Below are 19,386 nucleotides of genomic sequence, written 5' to 3'. Positions count from 1 at the left end.
AGTATTTAATTGCCCGGTGATTTCATGGGGGCCAATGTGCCTCCAACAGAGGTGATGGTGAGGAAGGTGAGGGCTGTGCTTTTCAAAACAAGATTCGTCTGAACCCAGCGGGCAGCTGAAGCTAAAAGAAACAGCCTGCCCTATCTGCTGTCTCTGTCCTGTGTAAATCAGGTTTCCCATTCTCCCATCAGTCACAGCCTTTGTTGCACAGCTGGAACTGCCGCAGCCCAGCGTTCCGGCCTCCCCCTCTTGCTGGGAGCTGCCCTGCTCACAGGCACCACCACCGGCCCCATGTTTCCCTCCTCTCATCTTGCTGCCGTGTCAGTTCTGTGACCTTAATTTACCTGTGCCTCTGTTTGTCCACCTCTTTGCTGCATCCCAGAACCTTTGGCTCCTCTTGCAAAACCTTATCGCTTGAGATGAACCTCAGTTTATCACTAAAGTGAAAGTATTTTTTTATCTAGAAAAAGCCAGTTCCCTCCAAAGTTTCGTTCCTCCAAGCCTTGATGCACCTAACACTGTTCCTTCTGCTCACCTCACCCCCACAGACCACAGTGCTGCTCCCTGTCCTCGTGTAAGCGGAGTTGGGACTTTTCCCAGGCTGTCCTGAGCTGCAGATCTAACCCAGTCCTGCACCCCTTTGTTCTGAGTATTGCAATGTTTACAGAACCAGGAGCAGCCGGAATGGCTGGGTAGGGGGCCTTGTGGCTGGGCTCTCCTCCAGAGACAGCACATCAGTGCTCCCATTCCTGCTTGGAGGTTTTAGGAAGCTGGAAAAGTTGGTGGGTTTCAGGGCTTTAGATACTCGCAGGGTCATGCGGCAGCTGAAAAGGAGCCACAGAGTTGGGCATCAGCTGCCAAACGGGTGAGGTGTGAAGGTCCTTTTTTTGCCTCTACTCTAAGAATGACTATTTTAGCTACAGCACTTGTCCCAGGGGTTCTGCTGATTCACAGCTTGGCTGGCGTTAAGAGAAGCAATTGCTTTGGTCCTGGGCACGGAGGGACTGACCCTGGCAGGGCAGAAATGCTTTGCAAGGCATTGCATGGGGAGAGATGTCTGTGTTGGAGACCTGGTGGGGGGAGAAGGTGTTTAGGTGGCAACTCACAAGCCCATGTGCTGTGGACCAGCCTGGCACTGAAAATCATCAACCACGGTTTTGTAGTAATGGAAACAGCAGCTCGATGTGACAGTTTTATTTGTTTTCTCTGACAAAAGCAGTGATACATGCACGTGGCACAAGACTTGCTAGGCATGAGTGTCATAAATATTCACATGGAGGGAAATTAAAATGTCAGCATGGCAATGAGGGCAAGCATCGCTTAAATCCCAACTTGAACCTGAGGAGGAAGGGAAAGATGTGGAGAAGGCAGAGTGGGCTGGCACCTTCCTTGATTCAGCCGTCTCCAACAGCTTTAATAAAAGCTGGAGCCACCTTCATTTTTGTTCTTGCTGTGTGGTTAGTTCAAAAACAAAGATGAGAAGCAGTTCAGCTCCATAGCGCTAATGAGTTTCAACAGGAGAAAAAACATTTGAGGTAAGAGATGTGAGAATGAGAAACTCAAATATGCTCACCTTTTGATCCTCGAGCGTATTTACGCTCATGTTGGTACTGAGCAGAAGTTGCTTTCTGATTTAATCTGCTCGAGAGTGGTTTAGAAATCACTTGCGAGCGTTTTTATAATTGCAGCTTTGCAATGGTATTTCCCATCTTAGCTGCAGTTGAACAAACAACCTGGTCCCTCTGCTCTCCTCTGTGCCAAAAGATTTATTCCTAGTAGCATTAATAATAATTATGCTCATATTGCTTTGTAGTTTTCTCACCTACTGCTCTTGGCTGGCTGCGGAGATTGCGGTACCAAATGCAGGTATGTGAGATTGTTCTGACTGCAGGAAAGTGCCAACGAGAGACAGTTTCTCTGGCTGGAGATGTCTCTGCGCAGCAGCAAGGCACGACCTGGGTGCGTGCTCACCACACCATGCCAGGATCTTACAGCAATGCAAGAACACTCCTTCCTACAGACATCACATGTAGTGTTAACATCAACTGAATTGTTTTATATATGGTTGTAACATGCACATGTGTTTTTTTTCATGTCTCAGTCTCACAGCACCGGGCGAAGAACAGCATCACTAGCACGGTCAGGTAGGTGAGAATACAGAAGCACATACACCGACTGAAATCCAGAAATGCTTATTTTACATTCAGGTCCATGAATGCCAGCCCAGCATTCCCAGGCTGCCCTTCAGCCAAAGCCGCTCTTCGTCCCGCTGCTGAGCCTGCACAGCCTGTGTGAGCCCGTGAGGCTCCTGCACCCGAGCAGCCAACGCTGGTTGCTCGTGGTGTGCAGCCTGCCTGGTGCGGGTGTGACAGCGCAGAGACCACAGCGGTAGCTGATTTTCTCAGAGCGGGCACTGCGAGTTGTTGAAGCCCCAGGACAGGCTCAGCACTGGCATGGCAATCCCACCCAGGGCTCCTAGCTCTCCTCCTGCCAAGCGTAATCAAGGAGGAAAGGTAACAGAGTTGTGCCAGGGTAAGCAAAAGGCATATTCCCACAGGGAGGAGTTGTAACATTCCCCGTGTTGCCCTCTAGGAAATCCTCATCAAAAACTACTCATGTTTCTTTTAAAACTATTTCTTTATGCTATTTCATCGACAGGTGACCTATAAGTGGTATTCTGATGTTGACACAGTGATCTGCAACAGGTGTCCTATTAAATGGATATGTCAGAGCATGCTTAGTGCTGTCCAAGCATAGGTCAAAATGTTCCTTTCAGAATAACTGTACCCAGGTGTGAGCAGCGTTTGGGTGCTTGGCATTTGCTGGAAAACAGCAATAGTTTGATATTCCCCCAGATCTCTTCTCCTCCAGAACAGATGGGGTTTGTGTTCCAGCTCTTCTTCGTGCTTGGGGCAGTTCTAGGCAATAGGGGGTGGGGATAGACATGCTTTATGAACTGTTGCCCTTCCAAAATGAGAATCGGTTGCTGTTTCCTTCGTGGATGAGACTCTGAATTGTCCCTTTGCCCACTGATGAGGGATATGATGGCTCACAAATGTCTGCCTGACTTGCATGCACATTCAAGCCATGTTTTCTGTGTAAGGACTCCAGGGAGAGCTTCTAGAGCACAGGGTGATTGTTTCTTGCGAATAAAATTATTCTGAGCAGCTACTTTTTCACACTTCAGCAATGGCTGGGAGCAAACAAGCTTTTACTCTTGTTTCTTTCCAGATGCATCTGTGTGCTGAAACCCAATTATGGATCGTGGCTTTTTTAGCTGCCCGGAAGCACTCTGAGTATCTCTGCTTAGGGTGGACGTCACCCGTTACTTTTTTACCACTGTGAGAAGTTTCTCTCTCTTCTTTTTCATCAGTGCCCACTGCATTGAACAAGCAACTCTGCTTTCTTACGGAACAGTGCGGGACTGGGTTTCCTACCAGCTTCCCTCTGGCTGAGCATGGTGATAGCTCTTCCCCGGTAATGAACACAGGGCCATTTTCTTTCTGGCTGTGGTTACTCCCTAACACTGCTCCCTCATCTCTTCTGAGATACTTCAGCTCTGAGCAGACTGCTTCTTTCTGCACTGGTCTTGGGGAGGGAAGCCTTGGAAAACTGAACAGTCGCGGCAAACTGGGTTTTCCTGTGGCTTCTTTTGTGGTTGGGGGATGAAGTTCACTGTTTGAGGGGTTAGAGTTGCACTGTGAGTAACCTGTGCTGGAGCTTTTGCCATACAAAGAAGCCTTGGAGGGGCAGAGCTTTCCTGTATGGGTGTAGATCTGTGCCAGGGGGTCCGCGCTGGACCAGATGTCGGCTTCTGCAGGTGTGACTTTTCCCGGTGGCACCACATTAGACATTAAATTGGTCAACTTACATTTTGACAATTCTTGCTTTGTCTCCCCAAGGAACGGAGACCATGATCTGTCTTCAAGGATCTTCAGGCTTTTTCTGTCCTGAACCTTGTGGCTGCTTTCAGGAAGAGCCGGGAAGGTGGGTCTGGCGAGGTGGCAGATAGATTGAATGTAATCATCGCTGGAATACGAATCTGGCCTGGCTGCAGTGCCTCCAGCAAGCTTCAAGTTCCTCGTTGAATCTTCCATCGCTTCCTCATGAGTTTCACGTATGGTTGGGAGAGGCTTTGAAAGACTCGGTCTTATCCGCGGTGCCATGGCTGCGAAGGACAGAGCAGACATGATCAGCGTGTGAAAGGCAGCTGCCGTAAAGAAATGCTGGGCTTGTTTGTGTAATATCCGTGCTACCTAAGCCACGTGATGCTTTCTTATGGCAAACAGCAGCGTTTACAGGAACTGCATTTTTAAGGTTTGCTGACAGTCCTTCCACATCCATGGCTGAATAAACAGCCAATATATACAAAAGAAGCCAAATTATAAACTGCGGTAGAAAATAAAAGGTTCTTTAATGAGGTCAGCAACAGTGCTCCCTTCCAAAGCAATGCAAGGCATCAGCAGCTAAAGGAGCGTGGTGCAGGTGCGCTGTGTGGGTTGTAGCAGCAAGAGACTTATTAAATATTCCACCGGTCCGTTCACTGTAACAGGGCTCTGTCTTTGCATTGTCTCCGAACAGGCAAAAGCTGACAGGAGAGGAGCTGACCTACCCTCATGGGGAGCATCAGATAAATAAAGTGACATTACAGCTGATCTTTTCCAGAAGCTGTAGGTGATAATGTATGATTTTTACCTCTGCAACTGGTTTGGAACTAAATGATCTTTAAGGTCCCCACCCAAACCACTCTATTATTCTGTGATAAAGGTAGTTGTGGATTGGTAGGTCCTTCCCTGAACACTTCCATAAAGTTAAAGGGATTTAATTAATGTTCATTACGTTCAAATAATTATCCTCAATTCTTTCTTAGGATGGATTTTCATCAAACTGCTCCATGAGTCAGGTAAACCTTTTTTACAACTATTTCATGTTGCAGCATTTGCTAACAGTACTGATTTTTTTTTTGTCCTCTCTCAAAATACTCTCCCACATGCTTTGCTTATCTTCCCTTCTGGCAGGAATGACCACATAGCCCAAATCCCATTTCTCTCTCTTTTTTTTTTTTGTTTTTTTCCCCACAATCTACCCCCGATAGAATTTGTATGTGAATAATCTGCCTACACAATATAGCTTTGTTGTGTGGTTAAACGCAAAAGTGCTTTGCTAGCTATTTTAATGTCTTCTTTGTCATTGCTGGAAATAAATCTGGCTTTGCTGAACCTCTCTGTGAAGCTGCAGATCACACAGAGAGCACAAGTGAGCAGCTCCTGCCGGGCTCAGGGCAGAGCTGCCGGGGTGCCCATGCTTCCCCCAGCTGCTGCTGCCTTTTACTGGTTTTCATCTCAGACGCTACAGGTGAAATCAGCCAAGGGGGGATTTGCTGAACCCAGAACAGGAGATGCTTGTTTTAAACCTTACAGCCTTTTTCCCTTTCTTTACTCTATCTGCTCCTCTCTTCTCATTTCTTTAAGCATTAAGAAGGTTCTGCCTTTCCCCCCATCCCCTTGCAGGAGTTTGGCAGTCAGCACCCAGGCCTGCCCTGACCCCGGTGTCGAGGGGGACAGACGGATGCTCCACGCAACAGGCACAGGCATGTCATGTTAACTTAGGATAGTGCTAATCATTAACTTAGGTCCTGTTAATGTGTCCTTCCTCCGGAAGGAAATCGAATTACCTATTTACAGTGAAACTCTTCCGATGGGGTGGATTGGTTCCAGCCCAGATGCAATCCCCTCTGCCGCGGGCACCGTGCCGGTGTGGCCCCGCTCTGTGCCGGGGTCACCTTCCCACCCGCCCCTGGAAGCACGAGCCGGCTGCCCTGCAGCCTCCCCTCCCAGCCACACCTGAGCATCGCCGGCTGTGGCCATCCGGGCTCCTTCCCAGCAATATTTGGGACTCAGCCCAGGGTGGAACCCCGGGTTTTGCGATGTTCTCCCCTTACCTGCGCTGCTGCCTGGTGTGGAGGGACAGGCGGCTTTCAGCTCCGCAGCTCCTCTGCCTCTCCCTGGCTCTTTCCCTCCCTGTTTTCAGTACGGAATATGTGCTGTCTAAAACTAACCCGTGCATCAGGCTCCCTGCCTCCAGTCAGCTGATTTGGCTGCCTGTTTTGTTGCTGTTGCTAAATATAGCCCGCTGGCTGCCTGCCCTGCCTCGGAGCGCGCTTCTGACAAACGCCACGGAGCACCAGGACAGCGAGCGGGCACCAGGGACGCAGGGCCACGGCAAATCCTGCTGCTCGGCTGCCTCGTTGTATTTCCCTGTGTGAAACGCGAGTGCGGTGCGGACAGAGGGGTCACCTCTGCTCTTGAGGGGGGGGATGTGAAAAGACGCTGTAGTACCATCACGTTTTGTTGCTAAACCCTTACATTTTGGGCTGCTTTCAGTCCTTCTCTGTCTTATTTCATGAGCAAATCCCCGTTGCTTCACCAGGTCTACCCAAGAGAGCAGGGGATGCTCTCAGCATCGTTGTCACCGTTGTCCTCCATCCCCACTCCCAGTTTTGCTCTGGCAGCCGCAGGGACCATCTGCCCGAGCCGCGCATCCACCGCAAAGGCGCAGCAGCCGCCAACCCCACCGCAGCGCGGGCAGCCGCGTCCCTCCCGGGGCTCTGCTCCTGTAACCCCCTGTCCCTGCTGCCCCTGGGGAAGAGATGCAGCATCGGCCCTGTCTGTGTCTCTCTGAGCTGGCGCCTGGTGAGCGAGACCACACGAATGCATCACAGCAAATGGCTTTGCCAGGAGGACCAGCCGTGTCCAGCCTTGCGGGTCTCTGGGCAGGAGGGATTTGTCATTGTTTTCTGCCTTATTAGCATGCTGCGAACTGATTGCAGTTCTAGTCTAACTCCAGCATCCTTCTTATAGCCTCTCTTGCAGCATCACGTTGGGAAAGGAGGTGAATAGTTGATTTGCAGCAGAATCTTCCTTTTGCTCTTATTTCCCAGTTCTGTCCTCCAAGGGAGCCTTGATGGCTGCTATTCATTACCAGAGAATGGCCATACTGCACAACATCCCGGTGTGACCAAGGACAGGAGCGTGGCTGCATTTCTGAACCTTACTGCTCCCCACACCACCTGTCCTGAGCTGCTGGGAGGGATGGAGAGAAAAGCAGAAACCCTAGACTGACGTATTTATCCAAACTGTTATTGGAATTACCCAGGTAACCCCAGTATAAATTATTTGTTCTCTATCATCTATTTTTTTTTTTACATTCTTGATGATATGGAGATTTAAATGCATACACAAAAATGCTTAAAAAGTAGTTATCATTAACCAAATATAATTTACAGCAATACCTATTTTTTTTTTTTTTACCTCAGCAACAGCCGTTTGGTTTCACCTTTCATCAAGCGGTTGCTCAAAAGAGTTAATTAAAAAAGAAAAGAGTTGCACCTTTGAATGCTTGTTTGCCTCTTCACAACACTGCCGCAGGTTTCTTCCAAGCACTTCTGAGGACGCCTCTAGTTAAACTATTCTGGTCTCTCGTACTTATACTCCCCCGAGAGAGCGCAGTGAATCAGCATTCCTGAGTGCATGAAAACAGTAACCAACTGGGATTAACGGCAAAAGAAAACAGCAACAGCAGCGGTGCCCACTCTGCTGAGGAAAACACGAGTTATTGGTTCTGCAAGGCTTCATTGAGTGTCTGAGATTGAAATGCCGGAGGGTTAATTTTTGTTTAGTTTTATGTTCGTTAGGATTATTTTGAATGCTGCCAGTTCTGGGGAAAGCCTGGTATTCCAACAGCTCAGGGAGCTGCCCAAGTGTAGCCAGCAGCTCTCCGTTGGGCATTTTTGAAGCTTGTTGATGTTTAGATAAACAAACCACTGAATCTTTGGGAGCCCTAAATGGATACCAAAGTAAGTTTGCATTTTGGATATTCTCAGGAAAAATAGTCATAAGGCCAAACAGAGGCTGTGGGATGGTGTCTGGTGGGATGCGAGCACTGCCAAGGCTGCTTCATAAATAACTTTTGCTTTGGAATATTGCAAGGAATATTGATCTGAAGGAAGGGGAATTGTAACCTTATGCTTTCAAAAATAATGAATCTGGACAGAGGGGTGCAACCAACAACCCCACAGGTAGCAAGGAGCTGGGCAGCTCTTGTGGAGCTGGATGGAGGAATGCAGGTCACACCCGGTGGCACTACTGTGACGACTCAATGATGCCACATTGCTGCTCTGCTCATGGCTGCGGTGGCACAGCCGAGCCCTGGGCACTGAGATCCACGCATTGCTGCCCTGGGCTGTGGTAGCAAAATCCCTGTCTGAAAGAAATCCCAGATTCAAGCTCCCGCACTGGGAGACTGTGCCTGCTGCCAAAAAGGGGTCAAAAAGACACTAAACTGAAGGTCCATTCCCTTCGCTTTCTGATTACGAGGTCTCCAAGGGACATTTATGGTGCCAGTTTCAAGCTTTCTCAGTATCCAGTAGTACTGTAAATTCACTCTTTATTTAACTTTTCTATTAAGCAGTTTTTACCCTGTTTGGCAGCTCTCTGCCTCTGCTCTTCCCTGCCCTCTCCTCCTCCTGGAGCAGCCACAGTACCCAAAGGAACCAGCACCACAAAGAGGCATCTATCTGCCCATGGATGTTGTCCTGCTGTGCTCCTGCCTGCAGAAATGAGGCTTTTTGGTAAGTTAGCAAATATTATGACTGTTGCATGACTGGATGATGTTTCCATCCTACTCCCATGCTGCAAGCTGGTATCTAAAAACATGTCAGGAAGGGAGTTGCATTAATGCTGGGCTTTGTCACAGTGTTAGTTCTTGCCGGGGACGGTGTACGGGTTAGCGCGACCCTGAGCTCCTCCGAGCCTTGGTGCAGCGAGCCACTCCTCTCTTGCAGGTTTGTCATTAAAGTTCAGGAATAGAAAACAGTTTGACCCGATCTGTGCCAGATTTCAGATTATTTGTGTTCTCTAATTACAGCCCTTAGCCTGTTAACCTCCTGTGCAGCCCATGCAGTACGCAGTGAAGATCCTCCCGTGAAACATTAATGAGCTGTTTTTCTATTAACTAAACAGAGCTGGGTTAGAAATGTCGCACCCACAGCTGTTGCCGTGGCTGCAGCTCACATGGTAACTGGTGGCAGCTTCTTGTACAAACACTGTAATTGATGCACACAGATTTTTCTGGAAATCACCAGGTATTTCTTGGTCTTTTGCAAGCGAGGAACTGATTGCTGAGGACTGGGTTACCGCAACCCACAAGGCTTGTTTGTAGGAGCTGAGCTCTCCATCCAGCTGGGAAAACAGGCGGAGTCCTTCCTAGGAGGCTTTGAAAAGGCTTGGAATGATTTAAGCACTTGGAATGATTTTAAGTTCCCTTGGGATTTCAATTAAGCTTGGAAAATGACTCCTGGGAGTCTTTGCTGGGAGTTTCTTGGTCTTGGCAGTGTCCTGGGTTCATCAGCCTGGCTCTCGTCGGCACGGGCTGCCCATGGCGTGCAGAGCTCAGTGCTGGTGTGGACTTGTGTTAAAGAACCCTGAAGTCTCAGAAAGTGTAAATTGTGGTCGCTGCTCCTGGCGACTTCTGCTGAGAAACCAGTCTAGAATATTTATTAGAAATAATACAATTTTTTTCCTATTCTATTATTAATATTCCATAAGGTTACATTGTAGGTTTGCTTGCACACATTTTTCCATATAGCACTTTAGATCACAGAAATGCACGTCCAGAATAAGACACCTGAGCATCCCAAAGTGCCTGATGCAGGTTTGGCCCTTTTGGACTCTGGGAAGCTGAGTGGTGCTGATCATGGCAGGGCTTGCTGAGGACACTGTGCCAACACCATTTGAAAGCTTTCTTCTACCCAGGGTCCCATGGAGAACCCCTGTGCCACCATCACCTTAGGGTGCTGAGTTGCTTGCAGCAGCTGCCTGAAGCCAGAACCCAGCAGGGTGGCCCGGGGACACCAGCAGTGCCTGGAAAATCGGAGAAATCCGTACCATGGGAAGCAGTCAGCTGTGCCATTACATATTACAAGTAACAAGGTGTTTCCTGCCGGTCAGGCCTTGCTGGAGAATTAATTGCATTTGAGTAGCTCCTTTCCTCCTCTGCTCTGGCATTGCTGGCAGGGCAAAGGGGTCTGAACTTGCTGTGCTACTGATCCGCCTCTCCTAGGGCTGAAAATAAATCCAAACACACCGTGCAGAAGAGTGCGAGGCTGCTCAGCTCAGGCTGCTGAGGTGTTTTCTTCCCTTTGCTCTGAAGATTTCACCTGCACAGAAGTCTGTCTGGCTTTCATTTTTCAGGCCCCAGGATGTCCATCCTTTAAATACAGAGACAGGTTTTATTGTGGAAGCTGCCCCACAGACCCCTCTGGAAGCTCACAAAGGACCCAAACAATGAGGTAAACCTGATTTAAATTACTTTTGTGGCTTAAAAGATTCGTTGATTATGAACAACTGCAGGAGCAGCCCAGTCACTTGCAAATGGGAACAGATCCCTTTTCACTGCAGAAATGATTTCTTACAAACTGCTCAGCACTTGGCTGTTAATCCAAGCTGCCGGCTCACCCAAGACAGCTTTGTCTTCCTATATTTATTGCATCTCTTTTATTAAAGTGCTTTGTCTGATTAAAAAAAAAAAATTGCAAGACCACTTCATGGTAACCATCAGTGGAAAACCCTGCAGTGTTCGTAGCCGCTAAACTTTCTGTCATCAGCTGTGCTTTGATGCCCTAAGAACCAGCACTGCCAGAACTTCATTTCTGAACTGTCTTCTGTGGTTTGGGTGGCAGGGCTGATCACGGCTCTACTTCTCCGCTGCTGCTGCTGTCTCTCTGTCCTCCGGGCTTCGAGCTTGTTCTTTAAATATGCTTTGAAAAGCATCTTCAGATATGTTCACACTCTGGTGGGAGCTGAGCAGGTCTTACCCCATTTGGTCCTTCCTGCAATGTCGGGGTGCTGCGAGACCTTCTCATCCATCAATAGGTTTTTCACCCTGGTACTGAAGGCCAGCAGCTGTTCCATAACCGTACTTCTTGTGCCATGCCACCATCTAGTGGTAACTCAACTCGAAACTCTGCATCTGGAAAGGCAAAGTATCCTGAGCGGGTCCTCAGTCACCATCCTGCTGGGAATCCAAGCGCTGCTCAAGGTGAGATGGATGCAAAGTGCAAATTCATCACGTAAGGCTGGTGGGAGCACTCTGCTGATGAAGCATAAAACCCAGCAGATTAACTAGCATGAGGTTTCTCCTCCCTGTGTCATCCTGCTTTGGTTCTTGCTGTAATGAGGTTTTTCAAAGTGCACTCGCACTTGATGTGGTTCTGCGGCTCCGGTGCTTTGGTCCCTGCTCAGCTTTGGGAAACTGCTAATGAAGGAGGGATTGTGGAAGGGTTGTGGGACTGATATAGGAAGAGAGAGCGCGCAGGAGACCAATGCATGCATGTGCAGCTCCAGGGGTGGTTTCCAGACATTCAGCCCCTTTTAAACTCCTAACAGCAAAGCCAAGTGCTGAGCCAGCAGCCCAGGGAGGGTGGATGGAAATCATGCTGTGCACCCCTAGTTGTGAAGAGGCAGTCAGAGCTCAGCACTTTGGAGAAGCTACGTTCTGCCTGGTATAATTGTGAATAACCTGAGTAACTACTTTCCTGGCCTGGAACTGCTCCTTGAACTACTTTTTCTTTTTCTTTTTTCTTTTTCTTTTAGAGTGTGCTCAGCAGAACCAGCTGTGAGATTCTCTGGCTCTGTTTCCTTATTTCTGCACTAGCAGCCTCTAAGTCCCTCCTCCAGGACATGACTATTTGCTCAGGTAGGCTCTAGTTTACCAGCTCAGGCTCCTTGCTCTGCCCAAGCTACCTCTCACCGGTGTTAATGGGATTGCAAATGGATTTGCAGGGTTTCTGCTGGAAAACGTCATCCCTTAACCATTCCTTCTGCCTGTGTTGAACAAGTTGCCCCCCAGGTAATGCTGCAGCACCTGTGACTGCCTGTGCATGAGCGAGGGATGTCTTTGCACATGAGAAAAGAGCGTGTATGCACATACCATAAATTAATTCACGCTGTGAATTACAGTCCCAGCTGTGCAGGGGCCAATTTTATTTCTTCCAAGGCCAAAGTAGTGGTTCCCATGAAGTCAGTGGGGTGTCCCCTCAGCATCTCTTCAGGATGGGGTCCCCAGCCACAGAAGCCAGAGCTTGCAAATATCCAGGCCCGTTTTACAGTGCAATGCACGGGTTTGGCATTTAGCTTACAGGTTGCTGCCTATGCATCGTACATGGAGGGTCGCTTTTGGGGGGGATGCAAAGAGGCAGACAGGGCTCCGTGTTCAGGAACAAGTGCTCATGGATGCCACAGGAGTAGGACACTGTACAGACATTGTCTGTGTGGATGAGATAGAGCATTCTCCCCGCAGCTTCTCTGTTTTAGGATAATGTTTCTTTTCCTTCCACTGCCAGAGAGCTTTAATGCACACCCTGAGCTGGGTAAATCAATCCCAGCTAGTGATACACTCAGCAGCGTTTAACCCGCTGTGATCCTGCACTCTTTGCAGCACCAGGCTTCCTACAGGGAGTTATCTGCAATGAGACCCAAGCTGACCCACTCAGTTTTGGGGACATGAGCATAATGTCCTACATGGAAAAAAGCTCCTGGAGCAAACACCTAAGGTGCTGTTCCCTAAGCACAGCTTCCAAGCACATCCAGCCCCATGGCAGGTACCTGCTGCCATCTTCAACTACACCTGGAGAAAGAGGTGTTGTGTGGCTATTAAGCTGTCATGGGCTTTCTGAAACAGTGGCAGACCCAGCAGGGCCCACGGGATGACCGCAATACTTCCCCTTGGATGTGTTTGACCCCACCATGGGTGTTTCTCATGTCTGAAGTATGGACATGAGATCCCTTCCCATGGCCACTCCAATAACCTCCAAATCTTTGGGCTGGGAAAGCAACAGCCAATTAAACATAACACTTGTCACAGTTATAAATTAGATACTACATCCATTGTCACAGTCACAGAAACCCAGGTTTCGCCTGCTTCACCATTTTATCAGGGCATTTAAATAAGTAAATGTCTTTTCTGTACTGAAAATGCCGATGTGGCTCGCTACCTGATTAAAGAACATGTTGGACTTGAATGCACTGCACGGTGATAACTGAATAATCAAGGTAAGCAGGGATCTTTCAAATCCTCAAGCAACAAAATTCAATTAGATGGGAGAGATTCAATTATGCTTTAAAGGAAACTTGGCTACGAGTGTGCAGGATACAGCAGGAAAATGCACACAAAAGAATTTAATGAAACAAAGCAATTATTGTATCAACAGGACATGCAAAGGGAATTTTTGCTCATTGTTCCTGAACAGAAGCCCAAATAACCCAGCATTTTAAGGAGATGATATATGGACCAGGATGGATATCAGCCAAATGTAAAGGATGAGAGCTTCAAGCAGGTGTAAGTGAGTTTGATTAAATATCCATTTAATTATCAACTGAGGTTTTGGTCCAGTGAATTCGTGCTATTTGGCTTTGGATAATGGATGTTGTAATAAGGATGTAGGACTTTGGCGTAAAGTGCATCCCAATTCATTAAGATAAGTTTTAGAAATTAAATTGGATTTCAAGTCTGAAGATGCTGGTTTTTCCTCCCCCAGCATCTCTGCTTAATGTTGCTCCAATGAAAAAAGCACAGGGAAAAGTCAAAAACTTTGCAAAAGAACACGGACATTTGAATTTAATAAATTATAAAATTAAAGATTCTAATTTGTATATACATTTTTAATATACAAGAAATGGTTATTTATTGCAATTGCTGTTAAGGCATATGTAAGTGAATGGAAGTCACATATAGATATTCAGATGAACATAGCTAATAATGTGCATTGTAGTGAGTAAATAAGACATTAAATGCATTACGTAATAAAATAAAACATAAAACCCTTTGAGTACTGGTAAAGCACCAATTCTAGAATTCTCAAATTATCTGAAAGCATTCTGTGGAGATGTGGTGAGACTAAATATGGAATGGATATATGAATATAAAAAAAAGTGATGCATTCATAATAGATTACAGACATTTTTAAAGGAATGTTGGTGAAAGAAATGGCAGTAGCTTGGAGCCAAATGAACCAGAATTAGTTTGGGATCTTGGGGTTTTTTTTTATGAAGGTCTGTCAGTTGGATTTTAAGGTTAGACTAACAGAAAAATGACAATTTAGAAAGCTATGTACTTGCATGGTTAGATCGCAAATGTATTGCTTAGTGGGAGTACATTTCTTTAGTTCTCAGGTCTTTGAGATGGTCCCTGCAGAAATATACTTACTTATAAATCTGCTTTAGTTTCTAGGGATTAGGTTACATTAAAATACCATTTTCTGCTCACTATGTCTCAAAGCACAGTGCCTGAGCGACACCATAACAGCTGCAGAAGACACACTGTAAGGATGCTCTTGCCCAGTTACAGCATTGTAGAAAAGAGGAAAGAGGTGTCAAAGTTCAATCAGCCAAAAAATAACCAAAACTTCCACTGCATGACATGGAACCAAGATCAGCTGAGAGCAAAACCTCACCTACTGCCTTCGGCTGCTTTTTATTTATCAGTGTTTTCCAGTAGAAGTGAAGTACACGTTCTTAGGAAATACATACCATGGGGAACTGCTGGCAAAAAAACCTTATAGAAATTCATGCCAACTTCAAAAGTAGGTATCTTTCCTGCTCTGAGGAGATCTTTTTTACCCCCTCCTACATCAAGAATGTAAAGAGAAGGCAACTGGTGACTCTGCTTCATAAGGAGATGGACCCATGTGTGTCTCACTCTGTTGAGCAATCTAGACCAAAGCTGCTCTTTCAAATATAATTTCAGTGTTCCCCAAATAACAGCCAGACAAATATTCAGTAAATTAAAACCAGAAAGAAATTAATCAAGTTAAATCTACCAAAAGGCGAGACTGAGAAGGGAGCGAGCCCTTACTAAACACAGACACCACCAGGCATTGCATTGGGTCCCTAATGAGCACCAGACATAGCGTAGCACCACGTCAGCCACCTGGGAGGCTGCTCCTGCTCTAAGATGAAGCAGAAGTTTCCACCTTACCTGGAAAAATGTTTTTGGTTTGTTTGATTGCAAACTGACTCACTCTGGTGAAAGAACAAAGTGGTCAAGTTTCTGAACTTTGAACCAGCTTGAAAGTATCAGCCAAGGTGTCCATGCTGTGCGTGAGCAAGAGAAACCCTTGTGAATTGACCGTGTCCAGCCTACAGCAGTCCCGGCCACTGGGAGACACAGCTGGAAATGCTCAGCACAGAACTGTTGAGACTTCCTTAAATGCTGAGCCTCCGCACTGGAACAGGCCTTCCCTCATGCTGCCTGCAGAAAGGTCACTTGAGGTTGCACCAAATCCGTTCCTGCCCAATTTGATACTGGGAGGCAAATTAGAACTCCTTTGGACAGAAGAGGCTTTTGAATCACAACATTTCAGCTCTGGGAACTTCCTCTTGTGGCATTTCTTCACAGCGCCTGGTTGACTACGCCTGTTTCTGATACTAAGGAAGAATAGATGCTATTGGGTTATCTTGGGCTGCTGGAGGTCAGAGAAATGGGTCTCCACAAAGTCCCAGTGAATAGAACTGGTACTATCAATACAGGAAACTTCTACCTCCCCACGTGCATAACTTCAAAGCCTCAAACCCTCTCTACCTTTGGGTTTGTAAGGGTTTTTCCTAGGTCTTATCATCTGCTTGGATGTGCTTCTAGGCTATGACAAAGCTGAGGATTGTGGTTTATTATTTTTATTGACCACAGAGCTAAAAGCAGGATAATGTCTTGAAGGGGAAAAGATGAGTTTCACACTAAACACATCTGTATAAAGGAAATGTGGAAGGCAAAAAATACTCACTATGTCTACAGGCTGGGAGCCCAGCGACAGCTTGTCTCCCCCATGGCACAGCAGCTGGAATGATGTTGATTTAGACACATCTTCCTTGCTTATAAATAGCATGGTGGGGGTTCTTTTTTTCCCTCCCTTCAGTGCTCATTGCTACATTGCTCTGTTTTGCACAATGTGACCTGACCCTACACTGTTACTAAAACTTGTCCTGTCTGTATACAGCCACAAATCCCTCGGCACAAGGCTCCTGGGCCAGTGCTGGGCACACTCATGCATGGTGGCTCTGTAACAGCAGGCAGGGAGCAGGGCTGGGGTGAGCGAGGGCTGCCGCATCGGCGACTAAAGATAACCAACCTTCAGCTTCAGGAAAATGCTTAGTGTCTCACGAGTTAAGTTCTGAGGTGAGACTCCTGCCCCAGCAAACTACTGCTCAGTGGGGCCAAACTGTGGAGCTTTAGTTTTACTTTTCAAAACCAGAACAGCTTGCGCTGGCTGCTGCTTTCACATCTGCAGCCACATCTGTTTGGCCTGGGAAATGTTTCCTAGTGCTCTGGACTTTTACCAGGACCGCTTTGCTTCCTGGACTTCACGGCCTTCGCTGTAACTCCCACCCCTGGTGCCATCCGAGCTGGTCCTAAACACTCACCCAAGGGTATCACCCTGGTCCTCTGTAAGAAGGGATGCTTGATGCCATCACATCAGATGAAAACATTCATTGTCTGTCTTGGCTAATATCTCTGTGAATTATTTTTCTTACACCAGGTCTTGTCCTTCAAAGACCTCTGGCCACAGTTCAGGCCAGAAACAGTTCCATGCTGCTCCTGCAGGCTTTTGCCTCTTTCCAGCAGGACTGGCTTGTTCTGGAGAGGAAACTGTGCAGCTCATTCAGCCACGGTGGTCAAAGGCAAAAGGCAGGGCTGCAGGAAGCCACACGGTTCACCTCGCAATACTTCTGAAGCTCTTCAGCAGCAGCGGGGTCACAGAAGAGCTTACACACTGCTGGAAACTCAGGACCTTTCCAATAACTCTGCGACTGCGTACACAGCGCTAGTAGTGATGCTGCTTCAAAGCAAGTCCAGCTCAGGCTGCAGGATGAGGTCTTACTCTCAGACTGGAAAATCTGCACTAAGAGCTATCAGACCTACATAGTCATAAAAGTAAGATTTCAGGGAAGCCCTGGTCTCTGCGAGAGGTTTACCAGCAAAGAGGAAATAAATGGAAGAGTCCAAGCCAGGAGACAGGAGAACTGCTCAGATGCCGCTCACAGCAGGAACCAGGACACACTCCCTGTCTCTGCAGCGTTAGAGCCAAGCTGAATTCATCTTCTGATCTCCAACCAAGAATTCAAAATGACCTATGAAAACCATGATGACCCTGAGGGGAAAGGAAGTACTCAAAGGGTTGTCAGGTTACACTTCTTTAAGTTTCTAGCAGACCTGGTACTGTCAGTACACGTGTGTGTGTGTACGTGTATAGGTAAGGGCACAGCAAATGACTGCTCACATCTGCACCAATAAAGCTGTCCTAAGAAAAGGAAGATAATACAAAATTATTTCCTCCAAAATAGCCTCATCCTATGGGAGAAAAAAAAAAAATCTTTTCTTAACAAAGCACCAAAGAAAAGGCACCAAGAATCCAGTCATTTAAACAGTATGTGGGTAGAAAATAATCAGACCAATAAAAAAGCACCAACCAACAAAGATCACTGAGGCTGTTGCACTACAGGAACTTAAAGACTATAAAAAAATATGGATAATTGTAAACAGAAAGACTACGATGTTGTCAGTCCAAGTTGGTCAGATCTACCCTTCTAAATATCTTCCGTGTATTCAAAAGTTTAGGAGAATCCTTTGAAATTGTGTATGGAAATATGTAAACTACTGTTTGCCAGTTTTTAAATTACACATAAATATACGGCTACAGAATTCTCTATGTATTTTCTTACACAGTTCTGGTTAAGAAAGCTATGTGAGCACATGCCTAGCCATGACCACGGGAGCAGCTCTGCAAAAGTCAGCTAACCTTCGCCTGGCACGCCCTCAAATACCTTCCTGAACCAGGGGCTGAGTTAGTGCCCGGCTTTATGCAATGCACAGAAGCATCACAGGATTGCTGACCACCTGCTTGTCAGCGTTAAAGGCATTTATTACGTCTTGGGACTGTTTTCTTCCACCCTTAATATAATTCCCATTACTATTCCCAAGCAGTTTTACACAGGCATAGAAGACTTGAAAGAGCCCATAAACAAGAAACCTGCTAACCTGGCCTAGGTATTACAGTTTGTTTGGATTCAGTGAAATGCTGTAATGATATTGCACTAATACTGGACCGTACCCTGTAAACCTAGCCGTCAAAGTGTTCGGATTAGCACTCATGAAACAATCTGTCATTTCCATTTATAGTAGGCTTGAGAATTTGGCATCTCCGCCATAGCACCACTTTGATTTTCTCCCATTTTTAGTCTCTATGACATCGGCAATACCATGATGTTGGTAACATCTCTATAAGAGAAAAATGTTGTTTGTGCCATATTTCCATTTTAGTTTATTTTCCTAAGAGTCTCTTTTTTTCTTTTCTCATCAATCAGCTCCTGAATTCTTTGATTCCTTGTCCTTTCATAAGGTATCCTCCTCCGTGTAATGATGTTGTGCTGCGATACTTCGTTATCCAGCCCATCGATTTTATAGGGAACATCCACCGCATTGATTTCTGGGTGCTCCTCAGTTGCATTAGGAGGAGGTGCACGTGTTTTGGAAACAAGAGGAGGGCTGGTGGCAGACTGTGTGGTGGACACTCCCATCGGAGGGCTGAGGGTTGTCAGGAGCTCCTCCTCAATGACATTATTCTTATTTACGTTAGAATCAGTTACATTGTCATCCTCTGTTATGTTGCTGTACATATTACAGGACTTGCAACACAGCTTATTGTAACCAGGAATTGAGCAGTAACGAGAGAGAACCTCCATGCGACAAAACATTGACTTGTCTCCTTGACAATGATCTTCTGAAAGAGAAAAAGGGAACGGATAAATAAAGAGCATCTTCACATTAATCAGAAAAAGAAAGAGAGCTGAAGCTTTGGCAGTGGGCAGAGGGTTTGGTATTTAAAGTGGGATGGGAAACTGGCAAACAAGCCTTCCATAGGCAGAAGCAGGCTTAATATTAAACCTAAAACTCAATTCACTTGAAGGGATGCAAAAGCTGATCTGAACTCTGTGCCCCATCCCCATCCGTGCTATAGGCCATAACACTTGAATTTTTGGCTTCACATTCTGTGAGCGGTTCCCTGAAGACTGTGTAGCCACAATGATGTGCACTCCTGCCTTGGCTTAGAGTTCAAACCATACCAACAGTGCTGGTGTTTTGCAAACACTACACCAGAAAGTCATCAAGGTTTATACCAAGAAATCTTCCCTCCTCTCCTTTTAATGCTTTTCTGCAGCCTGGCAGCAACTAACCATGGACAGGAATAATTTCTGTTCATCTGGACTGTCTCAAGAATGAGGTCTGACTTCTACACGTACCATGTAACTCTCGGAATTAATCCACCTCCCACTAGAG

The 19,386-nt window shown here is 46.7% G+C and overlaps 2 protein-coding genes across 5 annotated transcripts in view; both read right to left on the bottom strand.

Moving 5' to 3' along the window:
• Positions 1-772: 772 nt before the first annotated feature.
• Positions 773-7,544, bottom strand: LOC128853573 (uncharacterized). 3 transcript variants are annotated; one of them, XM_054079241.1, is made up of 2 exons: positions 7,389-7,544; positions 773-4,168 (listed from the first exon to the last, which is right to left on the bottom strand). In XM_054079241.1, exon 2 carries the CDS (start codon positions 4,164-4,166, stop codon positions 3,177-3,179), a length of 990 nt encoding a protein of 329 aa, XP_053935216.1. In that variant the 5' UTR covers positions 4,167-4,168; positions 7,389-7,544; the 3' UTR covers positions 773-3,176. The 3 variants fall into 3 exon arrangements, with proteins under 3 accessions (XP_053935216.1, XP_053935215.1, XP_053935214.1); XM_054079240.1 differs by having other exon boundaries at positions 7,311-7,450; XM_054079239.1 differs by lacking the exon at positions 7,389-7,544 and adding an exon at positions 5,942-6,090.
• A 6,103-nt stretch (positions 7,545-13,647) lies between these two features.
• Positions 13,648-19,386, bottom strand: part of ADAMTS2 (ADAM metallopeptidase with thrombospondin type 1 motif 2) — a 179,823-nt gene continuing 174,084 nt past the window's right edge. Inside the window, exon 22 of one of the 2 annotated variants that reach the window (XM_054079224.1) lies at positions 13,648-18,826. In XM_054079224.1, coding sequence (XP_053935199.1) covers positions 18,366-18,826 — 461 coding nt within the window. In that variant the 3' untranslated portion in view covers positions 13,648-18,365. Of the gene's footprint in view, positions 18,830-19,386 lie in introns of both variants that reach the window. The other variant, XM_054079223.1, reaches the window with a different exon arrangement.

This window comes from Cuculus canorus, chromosome 14 (genome assembly GCF_017976375.1).
Source record: "Cuculus canorus isolate bCucCan1 chromosome 14, bCucCan1.pri, whole genome shotgun sequence".
In the NCBI taxonomy this organism is placed as follows: Eukaryota; Metazoa; Chordata; class Aves; order Cuculiformes; family Cuculidae; genus Cuculus; species Cuculus canorus.
The sequence above is the reverse complement of the archived record's forward strand: the minus strand, read 5'-3'. Positions and strand labels throughout refer to the sequence as shown.